The following is a 25,310-nucleotide window of genomic DNA, read 5'->3' as shown; positions in this document are numbered from 1 at the left end:
CCAGGGGCTCCACCCCGCAACTCTAGGGTTCTTTCTCTACTGCCTGCTATCTTCCCTCTCCCACCGCTCAGTCCTCCAAGTGGAACCAAATCCTTTCTCTCTACATGCTCAGCTCTTTGGTCCTTTCTCCTCCAGATGTGTCCCCCATCCATGAACTGTTACACTTGAATGTAGTATATACTTCTAAAGCCTATTTTTACATATGACAAGTTTTGGATCACAGTTTTGTTTCTTAACCTATAAGGCTCCTGATTTTAGATTGGATAGATCCGTGACTTTCAATCCCAATGAATCCCACTGTGAGAAACTTACTTTCAGAGAATTCCTCAAGGAGAAAGTCTCATGTCAGTGCTGATATGTCTCTAACACCTGCTCAGCTCCCATTTCAGCAAGGAGTGAGGAGGCCCAGGGATCCTGGCCTTCAGTAGATCCAGTATCCAGTGAGAGTGAAATAACATCTGAATATTGTATTATTTGACTTTGTTTTATTTATTTTATGAGTACCTTCTCATGTGGACACTTGGTGCTGGCTTTCCAATTAAACCAGAGATTAAAGTTTCCATTTTGAATAATGTTAAAAAGGAGGCGTCAACTTACATAAAAATATTATTGAATAAAATATTAATAAAAATATTAAATGCAGGGCACAGTGGTGCAGGCCTGTAATCCCAGCAACTCGGGAGGCTGAAGCAGGAGGATTGCAAGTTCAAAGCCAGCCTCAGCAAAAGTGAGGCACTAAGCAACTCAGTGAGACCCTGTCTCTAAATAAAATGCAAAATAGGACTGGGGATATGGCTCAGTGGTTGAGTGTCCCTGAGTTCAATCCCTGGCACCAAAAAAAAAAAAAAAAAAAAAAAAAAAAAATTAAATAATGGGAATATGACCCCCATCCCCCACAAACACTAGGTTCTCTAAGCAGTGGTTTACAGGGGAGAAAAATTTATTTAGCACTTTACAAGGGCAATTGAAGAGGAGAAGGCTTTGTAGATGCAAACTTCTCTGAGGCTTAGAGGACATTTCTGTTTACCCAAACTGTGTATAAAATACCTTACTGCTTATGTTTTAGTCAGCAAGAATCCTACCGTGGTGGAAATGATTTACTGAAACTTAGACCTTCTCCTGAAATGCAGCCAAATATCTGATTTGGAAAACCAAGAAGTCCTATTTAGTTTCTGCCATCGTTGTTACTGAGCCACACGAACTGGCTAATTAGTGACATATAAAGTTCTTTAATTCTCTCTTTTTCTCTTCTTCTTTCACTTGAGTATCATGAGATTGTTTTGATCTGCTCCCTGGTCACTCACTAAGAATTTGCTGAACTGAATATTTGGTTTTTAATAAACAGGGAAGGTCACCTTTGCTCTGCCACACCTTTCCCACACGTTCAGAAAAGGCCAGATCTCTCATCCCAGCCATGCTACTTGGCAGGGAAGCACTGGAAATTTCTGTAAATTGAATTTGTGCCTCTGGAAGCCAAGAGTGGTCCTGTCGGTATTTCTTGCAAGGGAAGACAGGTTTTGAGGTGACCACTCCACAGAGGTTCCGTCAGGGTTTTAGAATACTCGTAACCTGTTATTTTAGATTCTGAACCTATTTGTAGCTCCAGAGGTATAAAAATAAACTCTATTTTCTTGGAAAATGTGTGTGGGATATGGGACAGGAGGTGCAGCTTTAAACCAGGTTTCCAGGCACTTGCAATTGAACCATGCCAGTAAAAATATGTGTGTTTAGACACTAGAATCCTAGGGTGCCCACAGAAATATCCTAAACAATGTGTGTCCCACGAGCTCTCTTTGTTCATGTGCCTTAGCTTTGCACGGTGCTGGTTCTGGCTCCTGCAGTGTTAATGTACTTCAGGGAAAGCTGCACTCAGATACTAAGACTCACTTTCTGCTCAGTACATTCACTGGTGTGTATTTTCCACTCACGAGAATTATTTCTAGCCTAGGTATAGTCACGTCACAACTGATAAAGTGAAACTACTGGCTTTTAATACGTCCAGCAACAGAGAGGCTTTTGCTGGGAAATTAAGAGAGAAAAGATTCAGAGGGCAGTGGTACATGCTTGTAATCCAAGCAGCTGGGGAGGCTGAGGCAGGAGGATCACAAGTTCAAGGCCAGCCTTAGCAACTTAGTGAGGCCCTAAGCAACTTAGCAAGACCCTGTCTCAAAATAAAAAATAAAAAGGACTAGGGATATGACTCAGTGGTAAAGTGCCCTGGGTTCAATCCCCAGTACCAAAAAGATAGAAAGAGAGACAAAATAGCAGATATGTCCTTTTCCACTTATCAGTTATTCATCTATGATTTCAGTAAGCATTACTCCATTATCCATCATCTGCCAAACAGTATGGTAGAAATGAAGGAGGGAAAGAAACATTAAGAACTCTTGCTGGTTGGGTCTAAAGTCTGTGTTAGTCCATTAATGTTTCACAGAAATTGAGATAAATCTTTTCTTCTGTCAAAATATAATTTTCAAGAGTTAAAAAATAAAAACTGAAAGCATTCAGTAAGCACATGTCAAAACTGTATTTAACTCATTGATGAGGGAAATAGTAGATGTGAAGCCTAGTTCAAAGGATGGTAGGAGGTACATAGATATGGTACAGGTACATAGATATGGAGCAAGGTATGTACGCAGGTACATAGATATGGAGCAAGGAAAGTAGAATTCTGGAATAAGATTGCAGAGATAGGTGCAAAGGTGGTTACTGTCCTCCAGGACAAGAAAACAGTAATCTTAGGAATTCCTTTTCATTTGGACAGAACTCCTCTGTACTTACACAAGATAAAAATTTTTGTAATTTGCCAGTCCTCTACAATCTTTATAGAGTCTGGGTCAAGGCTGGGGGTATAGTTTTATAGTAGAACACTTTCCTAGCCTGCACAAAGCCCTGGGTTTAATCCCCAGAACTACCTACCTAAATAAATAATATTTTAAATAATTAGAATCTGGGTTCAGTCAGTAGTAAAAAGTATGTTGAACAAAGTTTTATTTCCCAACATCATCCAATGCCCTTCAGTGGGCTTGTCAGTCAGTGCTGCTGTGCAGTGCTGCGCAGTAGAACTTTCTGTAGTGATGGAATTATTTTGTGTGCTGTCCAGTGGAACAGCCACTGGCCAGGTGTGCCTGTTGAGCATTTGAAATGTGGCTGGTACAACTGAGGAACTAAATTTTCACTTAATATTCACTAATTTTGATTTAAATAGCCACATGTGACTAATGGCTACCATAGTGGTTGGCGTGCCTCCAATGTGCCATTAAATAGGCAGGCATTCATTTTTATGCTCTGTTTTCAATTTTGGATAATTTTTTCTAAACACTGTGTAGATTAAGTCATATTTTAAATGTTATGATAGAATTAAAATGTGTAAAAGAACTTGGAGAAGACTCCTTGAAAAGACCTAATTCTTTCATGAAGCAAATAATTTCTTTTGCAGATGCAATGCCTCGTGTATTGGGTGTCTTGGTAGCGGGTTCACCTGAAGTTGTTCTGTTCAGCAAGGGAGCTAGTTAAGTTCAGGCAGTTTGGAGGGATCCCAACTCTGCATGATGTTTTCCAAATGAATCAGCTTGGTATTCATTTTCTTTTAGCAAGATAATAATGGTCTTGTCTAGTTTTGATTAAAAGGGGCTTTTGGGTTTACAACAAAGGGAGAGCTATTAATATTTCACAAGGGTTTTCAAGTTTTAATAAGTTAACTTTTCTGCTGCCATCACTATATTAATCAAAAAAAGCAGTCAATGCATTGGTCAAGTTGGTTTTGGTTTCTCATGAAACTGAGCTGTTTCACTTAGTTTGCTCATCCTCTTGTTGCTTGCAGGGCTTTTTCCGCAGAAGTATTCAGAAGAACATGATTTACACTTGTCACCGAGATAAGAACTGTGTTATTAATAAAGTCACCAGGAATCGATGCCAGTACTGTCGACTCCAGAAGTGCTTTGAAGTGGGAATGTCCAAAGAATGTAAGTGGAATCTCAAAAAAAAAGTTTTTCCCTGTTTGCCTTATCTATAAATATATTTGCTCAGCCTCCAAAGTCAAATCATGAAGGACGACAGTATGTAAAATTCAGACATGACACTAATGATATATTGCCAAAGGTAGGTATAAACAGAGATGGCATGAAAATGGAATAACTATGGAGATTTTCAGATAAGACTTGAGTGGCAGTTGGTGAAAGGCAGGAGTCGGGTGCTGTGGAAGGCAGATCTGTATTCACAGCAGTTAGTGACTCTCTGTGGACTGCAGAGCTGTGAGTGGCCTAGGCATACCACAAGTCACTTGGTGACTCCATTTTCCCATCTTGACCGTGGGAATAAGGAACTTTGTACCAGTGAGGATAAAAATGAGGTGAGAAACCTGAATATTAGCAGATGTAGTCATTTGCCCTACTTTGAATGGGAAGGATCGTATGGATTTTATTTTACAAGAAACATTTTGACAATTTGGGGCATGGACATTTTCCCCAACTTGATTTAGCTTCTTTCTTTCAAGTCACCCCTTTCAAACAATAATACATTTTATCAATGTGAGAGAACATTTATTTTTAATTTTTCTTTTTACAGACTGCATTTTGATTCGTTGTACACAAATAGGGTATAACTTCTAATTTCTATGGTTGTGCACAAGGTAGATTCATACCATTCATGTAATCATACATGTGCGAGAGAACATTTTAATACATTGAAAGTTGATTATTGGTCCATACTTATCTAATAATGGGAACTTGAAATATATATGCTTTAATATAAACAAGGTTGTGTAGGCTACAATTTTTTTTTTTTTATTATTTGTGTTCTCCCTTTGATGCTTTCAAATGTAGGAAATCAGAAAGTGAGAGGAACAACTTGACTGGGCTAAGGAAGTCAAAGGGATATGTGCCGGGTAAAGCACTTTGTAATTCATTCCATCATTTGACGATTTGTGAAGACCCCTTGTGTGTGTGAATCGTTGGACTGGGTACTGTACAGGGACTTTGGAGATGCCTGAGGTGTATTAGCATCCTGTAAGAGTATGGGACAAAAACCCAGTCCCCCAACCCTGATTATACAATGGGTTTAGAAGAACCATGTTATGAATCCAAGTTCCTTGATTTGGAACTTGGGAAATGGAGCCCTGGGGAGAAGACTGACCAAAGAAGGAAAGTGCCCGTATCAAGCAGTATTGTTCTGAGTGTGCTTGGCTGAGACTCTTTCTGCTTGCAGCAACTCAGGGACTGCAGTGGATGTTTCTTGGTAGTAGATGTTTTTTGCAGCCCTCTTTCCTAACTGTACTCAGATTTATTTTGTTTCTGAACTCCTTGGGTTTCTACACTGCAGGGTTGGGGTTAACTCTCAAGGCAGTTCCAGCATATTCTCTGTTCTGGCCACAATTGTCAGTTCCTTATGTGAACATGAAACTGAGGTGAGTCCAGGAGAAGGCAATTCCAGACTCATGCTCAGAATATTGGAATGGAAGCACCCTCCTCTCCAACACATGTAAACAGGGAAGCAAGCAGGTACCAGTGCCCCTGTAAGCTCTGCTCCTACCCCAGGGGAAGTCAACCAAGAATAAAGCAGCTGTGAATGGAAAAATGGAAAGACAGACATTAAGCCCTTAACAGCATCCTTGAATGGCTCAACCATCCAGCCTGCGGAAACGCTGCCTCCAGGCCATGAGGTTCTATTTGCCCACAAGTACCCATTAAGTCCTTCAGAGGTGGGATCCTGGTCATTTTTAGATTCCCCATGAGCAAGAACAGGCTAGGTCATTAGTCAAGGTAGCATCCGGCAAAGACCGCTCCCTGCCAGACAGTTCTCCTGCAGATAGTGGGTCACTTGACCATATTTCATCCAGTTTCTTTTGATCTCTTCTAATTTAAGAGCTATTGCATTATTTGAAATCAATGAATGGGGAGATGTGAAGCTAATATTCCATTTTCTCTGGGCCCACATTCTAACATGAGAGAGAAAAACATGACCTGAAATAGCCAGATTATTTCTGTATGTGAGCTTCACAGGATGGTTCACCTAATGCTCCATTTTGGGTCTGACGTTCCATACACATGGATGTCAACACTGCCTTTCTGTGGGAGAATTTCAGTTCAGACTGAAATTATAAATGAGTAAGCCAGATGTGAACTCAGGGAAAATCAGTACTTTTACATTTATTCTGTGTGGGCCGGAGACCCATTTCCTGCTTACATTACTTAAAACCCATATCCTGCTGCTCTGTAAAAACTGGCAGCTTGGTTGGCAATTAAAAAAAATAATGTTTACACCCACAGGAAAACTCTAGCTTCAACTCTCAAGAAACTTATCACCTTAATTAGATTTAAAAATATAGAAATGGTAAGAAAATGGGATCATTATGTCCAAGTACACAAAAATAAATATGTTTCTCTTAGAAGGAAATTGAAGGGGGAATAAACACTTGGCGTATAGGAATGGAGAGTCTAATAGAATATTTTTAAAGTTGAAACAGAGGGAAGCAGGCAAATGTGAGAATCAGTAACCAATTATACCACAGTATACGCCACTGAAATGAACCCAAGATTAATAGATCCTTGCAGAATGTGAGAACTGAAAAGGGAGCTTGGAGATTGGTTTTCACTCCCCTCTTATTTGACACACAAGTACAGCAGGACCCAGAAAGATGAACCTGTTTTCCCAGCAATCTCTGGCTAAAGACAGAACCAAGTCCACAATTCAAGTCTGCCACCTCTTCTCACCCCTTTTCTGCCACAGAAACATCAGTAAGATTCACCTTCCATTCTCACCAGAGGACGTGGTAATTCATGAGTGTGTGTCAGAACCCTTTAGCTGCCAGTGACAGAAAACCCAGCTCAAACTGACTTAAACTAAAAATAAAATAAAATAAAATAAAAGATAAATAAAGTCAGCACATGTAACTGAAAAATCCAAAGGAACACATGTGAATGCAAGGACATATGTTCGTTTTTAGGGCATGGTCTCTCTTCAGCTCTTTTCTGGCATGTGGGCTTCCTTCTTTGGAAGATCTTCCCTGTGGCTGGCTCGATCGGCCACCAGCAGCAGTGCCAGGGTGGTCATCTACCCAGCAAAGGGAAAAGCTCTCCTTCCTGAGCATCCCTCCAAGCCTAGAGACACATCCTCACTGGCCTTACTTGGGTCATATACCCTGCTATGGGTGCTTGCTTTGTCTAGGAAATAGAACATTGTCATTAGCTAGGTGTGGATCATGAGTCAGTCCCCCAAGCCCAGACTTAAGGTTGACTCCACCTAAACCATATGGGCCAGAGTATGGGAGGACTGTTCCTCAGTGGGAGGTCAGAAGGACAGGAGGTAGACTAGAGGTGTTACTCAGTGGTGCAGCACTTGCCTAGCATGCGGGAGACCCTTCGTTCATAGCTAACCACACAGAGTGTTCTTTACGTCCCAGGTACTGCATCAAACACCTTTAATGCCTTATCCCATTGATCTGGTGGCAGTCCTAGGAGATAGTTTATTTATAATTTTTCTCCTTTCTCTTTTGGCAATTGTGGAAGGTGAGGCACAGAGAGGTTAATTACCTTATTCAAGATAACACCGTTAGTAAGGGGCAGTGCTGAGGTTTAGAACAAGGCAGTTTGATTATAAAGTCTGTATTCAAACCAAAATATATACCACATGCTATAAAAAGCAGCTTTTAAAACTCTGAATTATTTTTTCTCTTCTATTTTATTGCCAGTGGTTAATAAAACAATAACCACACTCCTTGCTTTATATTAGAGATGTATTCCCTAGAAAATCATGTGCAAATTTAATTCTTATAGATCAAATTTGATTTTAAATGTGTAAGGGGATTTACTAGTAAAAGAAATTCTTTAGCATGGCCTACTGGAAAGCTATGATTATTTCTGCATTTTCCTGTTTTGTAAATGCTGGTGGATTTAACTTACATTTTCCAACGGCTTTATAGAGCCAGGGAAATCTTTTTCTTTTCTTTTCTTTCTTTCTTTCTTTTTTTTTTTTTTTTTTGCAGAGGAATAGCTATCTGTCAGAGCATGGAATTTGAGAGTGGTAATGGCAAGTGAAAAAAATCGATTTTTAGCAGCATTCTAAAAGTGGTGCAAAAATTTATGAAGAATTGGAGGAGGAGGAAAAGGAAGCAAAATGAGTCCATGTTGAGTGATGAACTTCTCCTGGTGGGATCGGGGGCTTGTAACAACATCAGCCGAGGAAAGTGTATGCCAAAACCCATAGTATCAACAAGAAATTAAAAACAAACGATAATCGAAGCATAACATTTGGGATTGCAAAGATGTCCAGGCAACCAGCTTATGATATAGATGAACAGCTCATTGTCCATGATGTGGGAGAAGATTTGAGATGATGCATTGGGAGACGATAGGAATAAGGCCCTAGAAAGTTCTATCATAAGCAGTCACAGAAATTCAAATGAATCATTGAGATCCTTAAGCCAGGAGTCAGAAAACTTTTTGGGGGGGTTACTAGGGATTTAACCCAGGGGCACTTTTCCACTGAGCTACCTCCCAGTCCTTTTTATTTTATTTTATTTTATTTTATTTTATTTTATTTTATTTTATTTTATTTTTGAGACAAGTTCTCAGTAAATTGCTTAGAGCCTTGCTAAATTACTGAGGCTGGACTCAAACTTTCTGTCCTTCTGCCTCAGCCTCCTGGGCCACTGGGATTACAGGTATGTGCCACTGCGACTGACCCATTTTTTTTTTTTTTAAGGGCTAGGCTTTTTTAAAATGTTTGAAATTTTAGAAAATTTCAATGTGATCCCTGCCATCAGAACACAAAAGTAGTCATAGACAATATTTAAACAAACAAGCAAACGTTATAAAGTTCCAATAAAACTTTATTTTTAATAACAGGACAAGGACTGGGTTTGGCTGACTGGCTATAGTAGAGCAACTTCCCCTTTAAATGGTTTATCTAGTGCCTGTATATGCCACTTATGACTGTTCTTCATCTCAGTCGGGGCTCTCCAGGGGACATAACACTTCTAGCCACCCTGGACCACCAGTCTTATATTTTCATTCACACCCAACTCCTCCTCCTCCAGTGGAACACCAGGTGACTGTAAAATGTCATTTCCTCTTTGGAGCCTCCCCTCAACCCCACCCAGCTCACCAAGGTATTGTTCTCCCTAGGTGCTTCCAACATTCCCCAGGGACCACAAACTCCTAATATTACAAGGTCATTCTTCACACTTCAGGGAGTCTTCCTGGCTTGTTTATAAACTCCTAAATTATTCCTCTTGGCCTTTTGGCTAAAACTGAATGTAGTAGAAATCCCTGAAAAGTAAGCCTCATGTCATGTTCTCTTTTTAACCTCAAAACTTAGCACCATGCTTTGCTCGGTGAAGTTAGATTGGGCAGATGACTTAAGGTGGCCTTTTTGCAAAGACAACCAAACCCAGCTTCTCTCTGGCTTTCCATTTCTGAAAAGTGGTCAGACACACAGTTCTGGGTGTGTATCTATTCAAATGTTGTCCGCATCTGTTGAATAACAGAACAAGTTATTCAACTTTGCCAGGCTCGTGTTTTCTACCTGGATAAGAGGAACATTAGTGTTGGCCAAGAGTCTGGGTGTGGCATGAGAATTGATGCTTTTAATCCTGTTTAGACAAGAGTTGTCTCCACACACTGCTTCCTCTTTCCAATCCCCTCCCTGGAAGACATTGGATCCTCTAGTCTGTTTGCCAGTGAGCAGGCATCTTGTTTAACCGTGTAAGGCAAGAGCCCAGCTGAGTGAGGCAGCTGAGAGGACCGATGGAGGGGCTTGGGTCTCACTTTTGCTACAGTTTGGCTGCCAAGTTGCTCACTGACAAAAGAAGGGGATCCTGGGACAGGCTGTTCATGGAGATCTGGAGGTCCAGAGGAAGATGGAAGACAAGAATTAGGGCAGAATCGTGTCTCATGAGCAGCGATGAAGGGTCTGTGGTGGATCCTGAGGGCCTCTAACCTTTGAGCAGGTTCCTATGGCCACTGTCCTCCCAGGTTGGACCCCACACACACCTTGGACTTGGAACGATCTTGCTATGGGAGGGACAACCCATGTTCTATTTCTGCTTTTCTTTCTGAGAACCACAGGTTCATCAAGGGAACCTCTTTACCTGGCTTTGTGAGATTATGTTTATGTGGTTTATGTCCTTGAGTGGTGGACAAAACCTATCTTTGATTTTGTTCGAGGATGCTGTTTAGTGCTTATTTCACAGCATATTTTTGTTGTTGTTCTCTGACAGTCTCATAAATGTATTTATAGAAGAGAGCAATTGAATTACCTCTGAATTTAAGAGTCCCCAAGCCCTCATGGACACTCTCTCAATTGGGGCACATTGAGCTTAAAAACAGTTTCTTACAAAGTCTCAAAATTCCGATTTATACTTTTGACATGAACTCCCCCTTGGGTAGATGGGATGGAATGAATGTGCTGTGTACAGACACTTAGAAACTTCCACTGGAGAATTTTGTTGTTCTGTGCTTCTCTCGTTTCCCGCTTAGTGTTAAACTTACATAAAAAATAAACCTTTTGGAGCAAAAACACTTAACCCCAGTTAAAATCACCTTTGCTGGTGTACAAATTATATTGATGTGCTCATTGGTTCTACTGCTGGATTTTACTGGCTTAATAACAAGGAAATTCATATTGTAAGATGCCCTGTGTACTTGGGAAATTACATAAAAATCATCATCAGGACACTTAATGTCTTTCTAATTTTAGTTTATTTCTTCATCTGTCCCCATGTTACATCCCAGCTTGTTACTGCATTTCCAAGGTTCATTGTGATCATTTTGTTCTGCTCCACAGAGAGGTACCATTAACCCCCACCTTCTCCTTTTGCTCCAAGGCACATGAGTCCCCAAAGAACCCCAACCCCAAAGTAAGTGAAAGGCTGGAAACTTTATATCTAAAAATGTCACAGAAATTGGAAAATAAAAATCTGCTGTCCCTTTCCACTTGCCAGATATTAATGTTTTCTTGCATCCCTCTTGGAGATACCAAAAAAATAAGCAGATTCCGTTTGGGCACCAGCAGACCAGTGATGTCAGTGCCACCGTGGGACCTGAGGCCCATTAACACGCAGACTGCAGAGGAAGTATTAAAATTCCTTCAGCTTTACTAACACATTTCTCCCCGCTGCCTCTCCTAGAGAGGGGACACTCAATAGAGTCTCACCTTAGAAAAATGAAAGATTTCCATTACACAACAGAACAGAGCTAGAGAAAGAACAAAGGACTTTGAAGTTAGCCTGAGCCGGGTTCAGATCTAGCCCTACCCACTAGCTGTCTCAGTTTAAGCCAGTTGCATAATTTTGTTTCAACTGCAAAGAGCAAACTCACCCATGGGGCTTGTTCCAGCAACTTTGCAGGGTGGTTTTGTGGATCCAACTTCACGAGGGTAATGCATTTAACAACACGCTTGGCACACAGTAGGTGCTAAAAAGTGGCAGCTATTCTCTCAGGTTCTTTGGTGGTGACCCAGTTTTGTGGTGCCATTGCTGCTGGCACAACTTTTGGTTGTTATTACATAATAACTATAACCTTGATTGCACTTCAGGAAAAAAAGTGAAGAGCGGAGCTCCTGTTGGTTTTGAATTGTTTTTAATGCCACAATATAGATGGACAGACCCAAATATTTTGTCAAAACGTTAAACATAAAGTTGGCCAGCAAGCTTTCTAAAATACATAACCATCTTCCTCAGCTACTGTAAACCAGGAGACAGAGGGCTCATTTGCTTGGAGATGCCGAGACATGTGTAATCAGAGAATGGGAAAGTATCCTGGTATCATGGAACCCAACTCCAGGGAGAAAACCGAACTAGGGTATTAGAAAGGATGCCTGTCCCCTTCCTGCATGAGTCATCTCAAGGTGAGGCCATCAGGGTCTCCCAAGCAGTGCTGAGTCACAGGGAGGCATAGTCTTCCCTCCCTCCCAGCATCTTCTTTTCTTATCTGATTTGGCACCTTCCATATCTCCTCATGCTTTATTTGGGACTTTGTGACCTGCTTTCCCCATGTCATCTCCCCTCTCCAATCAAATCTTAGCCACCCTTTGGCCTCTTCAGCAGGGCTGCTTTTGCAGCCAGTCATTATGAAGAAAGCCATGAAGGATGTCACTGGTACCATGACTGTGGATGGTCACAAAGTACTTTATCAGAGGCACAGTGTCTGTGTTAGCTTTCTGTTCTTGTGATAAACACCTGAGATAAACAACAGGAGGAAAAGGATTTATTTTGGCTCATGGTTTCTGAAGTTTCATTTCATGCTTGATTGACTCCACTGGTTTTGGGCCTGTGGTGAGGCAGAACATCATGGCGGGGAGTTTGTGGTAGAGCAAAGCTGCTCACCTCAGGGCCACCAGGAAGCAAAGTGAGAGAGAGAGAGAGAGAGAGAGAGAGAGAGAGGAAGGGTCTGGGGTCCCAACATCCTCTTCAAGGGCACACCTCTAACTTCCTTCTACAAGCCCCACATCCTGAATGCTCCATACCTACCATTAGTGCTACTCTGGAGACTAAGGCTTCAACAATTGAGTCTTTGGTGGATATTTTATTTTACTTGTGTTTTTGGTACTGGGAATTGAACCAAGGGGTGCTTTACCACTGGGCTACACTCCTACCCTTTTTATTTTTTTTATTTTGAGACAGGGTCTCTCCAAGTGTGCAAGGTTCTGGCCTTGACCTTGCAACCCTCCTACCTCAACCTTCAGCTCTGCAAACAGCAAACACTGCAGACCTGAGTCACCGTTCCTAGCTGGAGGACATTTTATATCCTAAGTTTAATAGGGGCCCAAGACTTCAGGTCGTTCTGTGTGGTGGATAAGACAGCTGTGATATTCACCCTCAGTTTTCTGAAATCCAGAGAGATAAAAAGACCTACCTAAAGTCATACTGCTGACTTACACCACTGTGTCTTAATTTCAATCCCAGAATTCTTTCATCTACACTTTGCTTCTCTAACAATAACATGCTTGCATCTTCACCCATATTTGCTCCTAGATCAAGTATTCTATCATTTAAATGTGACTTTATTTGATATATACACTAGTTTAATGCAGTACTTCTTTGTAAACTGCCCATAGTAATATGAAATATAATTTTAGAGCATGTTGAAGTTGGCATGGAATAGTGTCAAGTCATATAGTGATAAAGTTATTCCCTATTCAATATTCATTTAATCTTTTATTACCATTGAGAAAAATCTCAGATTGATGCCAGTACATCTTAATTAATACTTTTCAAGCTTTTCTTAATCTCTCTTTTTAACAGAAAGAAGACAGGCAACAATATCTAGGTAGGATTGAATTGTAATTACTTCAGAGATCTGTAAACTTATTTTGAAATGGCTATCCATAGTAAATATTTTCAACCTTGCAGGGCTACTTGGCGATTGTTTTCACTATTCTACTCTTTCAGCATGAGAACTTTACGACTGATCATGATTTTGTTCCAATAGAATTTTATTTACGAAAACAGACCTTTGACATGAAAACCCTGTTTATGTTTAACCTTTGCATTTATGATAAATGATACTACTTTTCCTTTTATACTCAGCACAAAAATCCTCTTAATTTTATTCAAGCAAAAAAAATCAATTGAAAATAAAATTATAAGAGGATAGTAGTCTGTGAATATGTGAGAAATTGTGAAGGAAAGGGCTGAAGTTTGGGAAACCCTGCATTTATCATTAGCTGGTCAAGTAAGCATTCTTGTGTTTTAACAAGGATGGAAACAGAGCCTGGAGCTGCAGTCTGGGCCCATTCCAGAGTTTCTGTAGTACCTTGATTTCTGGTCATCCCTCCCCCTACCCCCCAGTTGCCTCTATCCTGCTATATTCCTCCCCAACCCTTCTTCACCTCCAGAGTTATGCACAATTTGAGGATGGGTGACTGGGTCTTGCTTTCCTTGGATCCTTGGGGTTGAGTACTATCCTTATAAAACAGAGGATCATTGAATAGGAAGATCTTCACGGTGGGATATAAAGCATCCTGGTGAACTGATGGAAGGCATATGAGAAGCAGGGAGCCCCCAGGTCGCTCTGTGTACTCCATCTCCTGAAAAGCAACATGGTAAGCTGACGGCTTACAGCGCAGGCTCAAGGGGTGGCCTGGGTTCAGATCGCTGCCTGCCATTTGGCTCTGTATGATCTTGGGCAGGTTTTGATTATCCGTGTGCTTCAGCTTCTTCGTGACATGAAGATAATAATAGTACCTACTTCATGTGGCTATTGCAAGGAGTAGATGCATTGATATGTGGCAGGGACTAAAAACAGTTCTTAGCTAAGTGTTAGCTCCTGTTACTATTCCTCTTACCATACCACTGAGCCATGCTGGCCTCCAAAAAATAGCTTATTTGATCATCATTGGTCCTTAGTAACTATACAGAACAGCTAATGCTCCTGCTGGCCCACTGGTCCATTTACTCAAAACAAGAAGTATTCTTGAACTTGAAATTTGTCCTTGGGGGCTCAGATCTACACCCACAAAGCAAAGTGATAGGTAGATGGGACCAGGGGCAAAGCTGCTGCTCTGAGTCAGATGATCCCATGTTGGGATTCATGGCCCTTCATTACTTGCAGAATTGGCTCCAGTGTCTCAGCGTGGGCATAACCCAGCACAGGTGCCCAGTCTGCCCGGATGCTGATCTCTTGTCACACTCCCCCAGGGTGCCATGCACTAGCCACTGGGAGCCACTTGGTGTCAGGTGTTGCTGCCTCAGGGTGTGCATGTTACACTTTCTGCCTGCACTGTCCTTCCCCTGCTCGCTTTCCCAGATCCTCCTTCTGGCACCTTCATCCTAAATGAGCACGCATGCACACCTGCACTCAGATGCATGCATGCACACACCACAGAACACACTTGGCTGACAGCCAAGACAGTGAGTGGACCACTCACCAAGTCCCAGTGTGATTGATGGTTTGTGGCACTTGTGTTGAGATGACTTTTGAAGTCACACAGTTCTAAAGTCCAGGTGATCGTGTGTGTGTGTGTGTGTGTGTGTGTGTGTGTGTGTGTGTGTGTTAGAAAGAGAATGCACCTCACAGGATCTCTTGCTGCTGACCCTAAGTACTTTGAGGGCAGGAACAGAGTCTGATTCTTGCCTGCCTGCTTCCTCAAGGCTTTGTACTAGAAAGATATTTCTGGAATGCCTTAGAATCAAGGCCTGGAGATTCTGAATCAGTGACTTTTGGCTGATTTTTCTAAGAGTTAGAGATTTGAATCACATGAACTTAAATATAATTTCAAGAAAACTTTAGGTCCCATTGATTTAATGAGCCCATTTCCACTTTCTCTCTTTTCCTACTTTGTACCACATGAGTAATAATAGCATGTTACCCTTTCATGACATGACACCCCAGTGTTTGTTCCATGGTGGATATAAACAGAAAAAGCTTACCACTATGTTGTATTAGAGATTTGTGTTTTCTCAAAACTGTACGCACACACATGCATGCACAAATATTTCATCAAATCTATAATTTGTTAGGATGTGTTATTATTTTATGGATCCCTAAAATGACAACAGCACCAATTAGGCTTAGACACATCAAACACAGTAAGACAGGTGGTGATTTCAGAGAGGGAGAAACCAGAAGAAAAAGGAAGCATCTCACATTCTGGACTGGAAATATTCTGTTTTCATCTTGAGCTATTTTTCAATCTGCTTTAAATAGACATTGATAAAACCTCGGTGCCCAGAGACAATCCCCAGCACAGAGAGTTGGCTGAATAAATATGCAAGTGCTTCTAAAATAGCTGGCAGAGAGCCCTTTGTTTGGAAACAAATGTCTCTGTGAAAATAGCAACCCAAAATTCTCCTGCAGGCCCTGTGTTCTGGGGCGATGAACATGGCCCTTTAAGTACCTTCTCCTAGTGACAGCAATTCTCTGGAGGGTGGCTACCTAAATTGCTCAATAAATCCATGCATAGAGTACAGTCTGGAATTTGCTCTTCCTGGAGTGGCATCAAGCTCTTAACCCCTGCCTCTTCTCCCTCTGCCATTGCAAAATATTAACTATCTCACACCAGTTCCTTCTTTCATCCTTCTCCCTTTACAGCTGGAAAACAGAGTAGAGCAATTTTCTGATGAAGTAGATTCATGGAGACAGGCATCTTTTAGTGCTGGGACCAAGGAAAGCCCACATCCTCTTTCCTCTCGAGGACTGTTTTTGTCTCAAATGCACACTCAGTTGCTTCAACACTTGATTTGACCATTGTTAAATAGCACCATGATTTTTTTTTTTTTTTTTTAATTCTGGTTGTTTTATTTTCAGAATGATTTTAGAACAGAGAAATGTTATCTTGATGTAGAAAATGCAAATTCCTCCTTACTTTTTTGGAGGAAGAACTTCTACTTCACCACTTGATCTGACTTGTCAACAATATTTTGATTCAGCCACATTGTTTAAATCTTTAAATAGAACTAAGGAATTTCACTGCCATTTCCAAATGGACCATTGGGAGCCAGTCATGATATAGCCCTTCCAGAGGGAAAGATGCAGGTTGCTTCTAGTTAACTCTGTCTATCTGGGGAGATTTAAGGAGAGTGGGAGAGAATCAAGCACAAAACGTAATGAGGGAAGGATTCCCACTTTGTCTCCTGAAAGTGTTGGACAAAGCTCTTGAGCAATTTTAAACGGAATGGAATCTTGGCTATGGTGCCCTTGGACTTTGAACTCTCAGAAATCTGAAAATATGCAGGCTCAGAATGTCCTCTGCTATGCTCTAATGCACGGTCGAGAGAGTTGTTTCAGAAAGGGGCCCATCAAGCTTCATCGGGCGTGGTGATGGTCTTCTCCACAGTCCCCCGGATGATAGTTCTTCCAGGTGTGTAGAATGCAGAGGCCCATTTTGGTTTTACAGGCAGTGTCTTCTGTGCAACTCTGTGGCCCCTAATAACAGCATTATGTCCATCACATTGAAATGTAGTGCTTTTCTCCACCCCAATAACTGACTTTAAAAGGATTGACAATGGCAGGTGTTGGGGAGATGGAAGCAACTCGAATTCTCAAAAGTGGCTGGTAGAAGTATAAATCAAACCAAGATTTGGAAAACTATTTGGCCAAAGAATTGCAGATGTTTCAGATACTGAGATGGGAGAAGAATGTCTCCTATGGGTTCTTATAAAAAGAATATGGAAGGCATCATTTAGGATATCCTTGACATTTTTTTCGTGGTTCTTTTTTTGATGACATCTTTCCATGAAGTTAAATCTCTTTTCCAAGCTGGAATAAAAAATGGCATAGAAAAACAAGATGATCTTTAGGACCCTAGATCCCAAAAGAAATAATGACAGGCATGAAATTGAAGAGAGCACATTATAGACAGTCTCAACAAAACAAGAGATGACTCTTCTGTTCATTCCACTTCAAATTTTTTCATTTAAAAGTTCACTCCTTCAAAAATCATCTTTACAGATATCATCTCGGTTTCTATTTGATTTTTGTTCTTAAGGTAAAAATCAACCATATATTTTAGAACCTTTTTCTCTCTCATAAACACTTTTTTCTCCTTATTAACTTAAACATCTTAATGGCACAGTCCTTAAGTGTACTGTTTAATTAGTTTGGATTATTTTCATCCTTTGAACCACCTTCCAAGTTAACATATTAGAAAGAGTGTTGTGGGAGCTTCTGGGGTTGGGCATTCCATATCTGAGTCTGGTGGTGGTTTTGTGTAAAGTCAAGGGATCCAAAGTCTGTCCCTAGGGGTTAGTTTTGCTCACTGATCTTTAAAGACATGGAATTTCTTTGTTCTTTTGTGTCTGGATTCTTTGACTCATTATCATGTCTATAGGATTTTTAATTTTTTTCATGCTGGTACATGTGTGAACAGTTTGCTCCTTAGATTGCTGCATAGTATTCCATTTTATAAATATACACTTCTCACTCCAGTGGACATTTGAGTTGCTCTAAGTTTGGAGTTATGATTAAAACTTCCATGAACATCTTTGTACTAGCTTTTTGGGGGGACATGGACACTTATTTCTCTTGCGTCTACACCCAGAGTAGAATTACTTGGTCATAGGCACACATTTAATTTTAATAAAAACAGTTTTCTAAATTGATGTTCCATTTATCATTTTACACCTCATTAGCAGCATATGAGAATTCCTCTTGCTCTGTGTGCTTGCCAAATCTTGATATTTCAGCTTTTTAATTTTAGACATTTCACTGGGTATGAAGTGGCATCTTTTTGTGGTTTTAGTTTGCATTTTCCTAATGACTAAAGATATTACATTTCTTTTTAATTTAACAAAAAACTCATTGTCGAGTTAGAAAATATAAAGCAAAAGTATGCACAATTTGATCTTGAATTTAGAAAGATGCAAAGTTTAAAAGCTACAGTTCAAAATGGTAAAAGCTATTCTTTTTTGAAGCTCATCTAAATTTTTATTTTATTGCTTAATTGTATTGCATATTTGTTAGTGTCAACATAAAAAGTAAAGCTATCTTCAAAGGGTTAACAGATTAAAAAGAGGTAGAACTTTGGTTTTACTAAGCTTCTAACACTTTAAGTAACATTGATTATTGACAGTACTTTAGATGATTATGGTTGAGGAAATTGATACCATTACTGCGATTGCACTGACTTCCTCATTTGTTTTACCAGAAAGGATCAAATCCAGTCTTATATACTTAGACATCTTGGGATCTGAAGATAACATCTGTATTTTTTTTTTTCCATTACTATAATGGAATACCTAAGGCTGGGTGATTTACAAAGAAAAGAGGTTTATTTAGCTCACAATTCCGGAAGTTTCAGAATATAGGCCTGCTTCCCTCCCCCCTCGTCCCCTCTGTGCTAGGGATTGAACTCAGGGCCTTGAGCAAGCACTCTACCTCTGAGCCACATCCACAGCCCCAGACTTTGCTCTTCTATGACAACTGTGTCCTGAGAACCACCCAGGATCCCACCAGAACTACATCAGTTCCTCCTGAGGGCAGCAGCACTTCCAGTGACCTGGCCACTCCCACTAGGTCCACCACCTCTCACATCATTACACCGAGAACCAAACTCCTGCCACATGAACGTTGGGGGACACATCCAAACCCCAGCAATACCCACATTGACTTCAACATCAAAGACTTTCAGCAAACTTCAGCCTGCGGGCCAAATCTGGCCTGCTGCCTGTTTTTAGCAATAACAATAAAACTTTATTGGAATACAGCCGCATATGTTCGTTTATGTGCTGTCTGCTGGTGCCTCTCTGCCATAGCAACACGAGTGGAGTCATGATAGAGCCACAGAGCCTGTGAAGCCTAAAATATTTACAGTCTGGCTCTTCCCAGAAAAACTTCGCCAACCACTGCCACAATCTATTGACTCTCTTTAAATTTTCTATTTTAATTCAGACTCTGATGATGAGAGTTCCGTTCCATGCCAAACATATGCACCATTCATAGCTGCAGACTTCCTTTGTATCCAACTCATAAAACCTACTCGTGGTAACATGCCTTACGATTATATCTTGATCACTCAGTGGGGACCTTCTGATTTCACTGTTGGACCGAAAGTTGATAAACGAATCCTCTCCCGGTTCCACTCCAAAACCCAGTCATTTTAGGTGCAAGAGACACACAAAGAGTCAGTTGTGCATAGAATGCAGCTGTGATGTCATGTCATTCTTAAAACACAGAGGAGAACTTAGATGTTCCAGATGCAGAACTTTTTCTTTTTTAAAAATAAGTAGTGACCACAAATAGATGAACCTGAGATTCTAAATATTGGTCCTGAAGGTAATTATAGAAAAGGAAAGAGAAAAATACTCTGAGCAGTGGCACTAGAGTTGGAATGATAAATAATCCCAGAATGACTTTTTTTTCTGCTTGAAATGACCATGTACTATGTAAAACCTCACCCACTTATAGCCACACTTTATATGTAGTGAAATGCTGTAAGAGTTGCATCCAGCTCATGACAAACTTATTACCTTTCACTGATTCCCTTAATAAACAAAAGGCATTAGAACAAATCCACTTAAGCAAAGTAGCACAGTGCACTGGCCCATTCTAAACGTGAACTCCAAGACAGAGTAGCTGGTCCCTGCCTGCATTTTGTCACCTGTAACACACAGATATACACCCTTCCCGCCTCTGAGGGAGTTTGTAAGAGAAAATTTCAGGAGCATCTATCAAAAGACTGCGAAAGCACTTTAACAAACCAAACTGTGTTAGAAAGAGAATTGGGTTGTAAGTGTTCCTGCTGCAAAGACTACATGCACATTCCCCTAGCAGGACAGGGCCTTGCTGTCCTCCCCAAGCCCACAGCACCAGGACTTCCTCTGGGCAGTGCAGAGCATGTATGCAGGGAGAAACACATGCTGTACTTATTCCTGTTACAGTAGAATCTCCCTGGTCCACTTAGCTCTCCAACTCTGCCCATCTAAAAACTAGAATCATTTATTTAGAGTTCTCTCCTGGATCTAACTACATGAAACCAGGGCGTACACACCAAGCGCCACCTCCCGTCCAGACTCCTCACCCAGGTTCCTGTTCCAAGGGTGAGTCAAAGTGTGAACTTTGCTGCTGCAGAGAGCTGACTGCAGCTTCTGAGCTATTCCTGGTTTCTCTTACAGTTTCTAGGATGTATGGGGAAAAAATGAGAATTGAGAATCCACTGGGGTTTTGGTTCCATTAGTAAACAGGAGAAGTGATCCACGCAGTAGGCATGAACATCCTCCCTCCGTCTAATGGAATGGCAGTCTGTTGGAAAAGCACTACACTGTGAATACAGAATGTGAGACCTAGGAGCTGGCTATGCCCTGAGCTGGGTGACCATGGGTGGGTCACTTAACCTCTCTGGGGGCTATCCATCTGTTAAACAAGGGCATTGAGGCAATGCTTGGTAAGAGCCCTTCCAGACATTCCACCATCTGAGACAATAGACTCATAACATCCTTTAATTAGAGTCAGTAAAATCTCTTCATTGAAAATCATATTTGCTTCCAGGACATAATTACAGTGAAACCTAATTCATACTGTGCTCTTCTCCTAATAAAGTAGACAGAGAGTTGTTAAGTGGTTTTCAAACTTAATGATGTGCCAAGATTGACTTTTCTTGCTGCTTTTGTCTCTTGTGTCACCTTTTATGTGGGGATCTCTGAACATTTCTGTCGTGGCGTGCTGTAAAGGAATATCACTGTTCTAGAGATGAAATACCTGAGGCACAAAGAGGCTAATGATCTTGCCCGAGAAAATATAGGAAAAGAAAAAAAAAAAACTTGAAGCAAAAGTGGTTGAGAGGAAGACCTGCATGCTTGGTGTGGGAGATAAAGTTATAATTACGCACTTTTAAAAATAAATTTTCTAGGGTTCTAGTATGAATATGTAGATTTTTAAGTCCATCAGAATATCTGTCCCTGCTCTGTCCCTGGCCATTTGACTCTGTCCCTGGCCATTTGACTCTAGTTGGAAGGGAGAAGCTAAGAGGATGGGGCTTAAGCTCAGAGGCACAGAGAGCAGGGCACAGCTTATGAGTAGGTGACACTATATATCCATTACCACTACCCAAGTCCCAGACAAAAGCCTTCTGTTACTGGCTCCCCATCCTCAACATTACAGGCTTCAATCAGTTGTTTCTTTAAAAATACCATGAAATCGGAACTTCCAAGGGTGGCAGGTTGAATCGCTTCTTAACACGTCAGGGGAAATAAGACTGTCTCCTTTGAGGGACCGCATTCAGAGGAGGGAGCAAATGAGACAGGGGAGGGGCAGAGACAGAACTCTGGGAAGGTCAGGCTCAGAATCAGCTGCAGCACAGGACTCCTGTCTGGAAGCCAGCCCTGGACAAGTGAGAGGTTCGCAGCTCCCTCAGAACCCTATGGCATTTCCATTCCCCAGAGGCCTCTGTCTCACCCTCCTGACCACACCTATACCACACCTGAGGGTGTTGGTCTTATGGATTATGGAATTCTTGACTCAAAACTCTGTCCACAGAGCAGGAGATCCCAGATGACCAGTCCCCAGGGCATGACTTCCAGCAGGCACAGGATAAGGAACAGAGTAACACGTGATCAGAATCTTGTTCTCCTGTTTTATGGGGCTATCTGGAAAGTTCTGTTAGTCACCAGGGCTCATATTTTACACGTGGAAATGTTTGAGTTGGTCACAACTTTTTTCAAACACCCAGTCTTCAACACACAGTGGGATCAGAATAGACCTGTGTCTGAATATATTGATAATATGGCTGATTACCAATAAGTTCTGCCAGCAGGATCAGAAGCATGACCTCTTTATATAAGAGGGAAGGCAGAGGTTTGCCTAGGGGAGTGGTTCTTTGCCCTTGTTTGTATTTGATTTCTGGTCTATGGTACAAGTTAAATCCTTATCAATAGGGAGGGTTTTTATTTATTTATTGTTTTTTTTCAGATACAGGTGTTATCAGGGTTTCAAGACAGTAAGGAGTGAACTTTTTTGCAAACTGAGAGATCCTTTCAGTGGAAACTGGTAACCACTTCCTGGCATTTGGTCTCAGCAGGTATCACAAAAGGTGAAGAAGAGAAATACTGAAGATCCTGTTTAAAGACTCAGGAATACAGATTTATAGAAGTATAATGACTTGGCCAGTGTTGCTGATGACTGATAAACAGTTATGCGATGCATGCAGCCTGGCTGTCCTGACCCTAAGGGAAGTTCCTTTATTGCCACAGCATCTTACTCTCTAGAGAACATTTTCACCAGCTGATCTGAAAACACGATGGTTTAGAAGCTTCTAGAAGTCAGGGACCAATGTCTCCCCATGTACTTTTTGTGGTTCCCTCAGAACAAGCTTCACAAGTGCATTTTGAAAAGGATGAGAAAATGGCACATGTCCCTATTTGAATAAAGAATTAGCCCTCAGTCCCCACTTTAGAATCAAAGGGGTGGGGGACAATAAACGTAAAACTTCTGCAGTCATTTTTACAGACTCTTTTTCTTCTGCACAGGACCAATCAGTCACAATGCACACTTTTTAAAATGAGTCATTTTTAGGGGGTAAAATAAAGACCTCATTCCCATTCCTATATAAAGTACGATTTGAAAACTGCCTCTTAAAAAGTCATAGCATTACATCCTATGGGCAATGCCTAAGGTTGATGCCCATTGAATTTTCTGTGGGCTTCATTGCTGTGCCCTCAATCCAGAATAAGTTGCTCATTGCAGCGAGTAGGACATTTGTTTAAAAAATGAAGGGAATTCTTAAAGTGTGCAAGATGCATTCTGATATCAGAACTAAATGGAACGTGGCCTTTCCCTCTGCACAGCATGTGTCTGAGAGAAACACGCACTTTCGGAGGAGTTCGCGTGTGGGCAGTCACCTAACATAACGGTTCTAATGGACTCAGAAAGACGCGCGACCAAATCGTGGCGACCTACTTTAGTTACCACGGCACCAGGCATAAATGTTCATTTGAAACTACTTGAAAAATCAGATTGAACAAAAAGTACTTTTAAAGTCAAGGTCAAGGTGTTGGACAGAAAAATAAGATCTAAAGGATAATTTAATCAGAACCTTTCTCCAGCAGGAATTAGGGTGGGTTTTGAAAAGTACCAGCAGCATCACCATTACCATTATCTTCTTCATCTTGATGGGAATAGAGATGAGGCTTCTAAGTAATTTATTGCAGATCTCTTTCATCTTAGGAAGCTTTAAGGAATTAAACCACAGACGAACAAACACCTTCAAAGGAAGTTGGTCCTCTTGCTCTCTTTCCCTCCCTGCTCCTCTGTTTTCTCTTCCTTTTTCCTCTGTACGTTTTTTAAAAAGTTTTCTTTTATAGCTCATGGGAACAAAATCAGGAATTATATTTCATGTGGAAATTTTCAATTTTCAGTTTATTGCATAACATCCTAAAGTGTACTGACAAAGCTCTTCAAAAAGTACACACGCTGTTGATGTTAAATGGAGGGGGAAAATTAGAACATGCCAAGATATTTCTATGGTAGAAAATTCCCAGGATGCTGGTGATCCTACGCATCTTGTAGGCAAAAACAAAATAAGCAAAACTGAAGCCTGGTGTGGTTCTAGGGGAGAGGCAGAGAGGGATGGAGGGGCCAAGGGTGCTGGTGTGGAGAAGTGGAGAGAGCGTGCCGAAAGAGGACCAAGGGTAGACACTATGTCACTGGAGTGCCCACCTTCCATCTCCAATAGCAAGCTCCTCCAGGTCAGAAAACTCACCTTCATTGTCTTCATAGACCTGTAAACAAACAAAGTTTCTGACTTCTGTCTTCATGAGTTCACTCATTTATTCACGTATTTCCTGACTCTTTCAACAACCGGTATTTATTGTGTATCCACTCTATCTTGGTGCTGTTTTAGCTTAGAGTCAACATTCAAAGAAAGACTTCCTTGAAGTCAGGGTGGGGGAGAGGGGAGACCGGTGTAAGTCATAAGCCATATTAGATGATATGGAAGGTGGTCCTCACTGCTTATAACTGTGCTGTAGAGTGCGGTAGCCACATAAGTTGTAAAGAAAGGGTAGAGCAGAGCATTATGGGGCCGAAGGGAGATGTTTAGTACAGGGTGATCATGGAAGGTTTGTCTGGGAAGGTAACATTTGGGCAGAGACCTAAGAAAGTGAGGGAGCAAACCTGGCAGATTTAAGGAAAGGGTGTTCCAGGCCAAGAGAAAGAAAGATGCAAAGAAGATCTGTGCTCTGTTTTGGGGGTTGAGTAATGAACAACTCAGACACAATCATGGCTAATGCTCTTGGCAATTTTGTTCTATAGGAAAGGTAGACGTTAAACTAGGAATCAAAGAAAACATATGTAGTGGAAAGTCAAGGTACGATTAAGTAGAGGAAGGGACTTAAGACTGGTTAATGGAGGAAGACCTCTATGAGGGAGGATGAAGAGGAGAGGGAGCTGACCATGTACATGGAGTGGAGGGGAGGGTATCACAGATGATCCCAAGGCTGGACTGAGCCTGGAGTCTTCCAGGAACCCAAATGAAAGAAGACCCCGAGGCAGAAGTGAGAGGAAGTCAGAGGCCAGTGCTCTTGGACTCACTGGAAGGAGTCCGATTCTTGTTCTCAGGGTAACATGGCACCACTGATCAGTTATAAACATTGAACAACATGATCACAGTAGCAGTTTGAAACTATGAATGCCTCGGTCTGCTGTGCAGTAGTTTGGGGAAGGGACCAGGAATGAAAGTGGAGTGACTGGTTAAGAAGGCCAGGCATGAGATGAGGGTGGGCAAAGTGGTAGCAGTGGGGTAAAAGGAAGTGAAACATTGAGTTAAAAATACAGAGATATGCGGGGCATGGTGGTGCACACCTGTAATGCCGGCAGCTCAGGAGGCTGAGGCCTGGAGGGTCGTGAGTTCAGAGCCAGCCTCAGCAATGGCGAGGTGCTAAG

General features: G+C 41.4%; 1 protein-coding gene across 4 annotated transcripts in view; it reads left to right on the top strand.

The window, feature by feature from the left end:
- Rarb (retinoic acid receptor beta) overlaps positions 1-25,310 on the top strand; it is a 693,377-nt gene that overhangs the window by 599,106 nt on the left and 68,961 nt on the right. For all 4 annotated transcript variants that reach the window (XM_047532671.1, XM_047532672.1, XM_047532674.1 and 1 more), the window contains one exon: positions 3,824-3,965. In XM_047532671.1, coding sequence (XP_047388627.1) covers positions 3,824-3,965 — 142 coding nt within the window. The remainder of the gene's footprint in view (positions 1-3,823; positions 3,966-25,310) is intronic.

The sequence above is a fragment of the Sciurus carolinensis genome, chromosome 17, assembly GCF_902686445.1.
Source record: "Sciurus carolinensis chromosome 17, mSciCar1.2, whole genome shotgun sequence".
Lineage (NCBI taxonomy): Eukaryota > Metazoa > Chordata > Mammalia > Rodentia > Sciuridae > Sciurus > Sciurus carolinensis.
The sequence above is the reverse complement of the archived record's forward strand: the minus strand, read 5'-3'. Positions and strand labels throughout refer to the sequence as shown.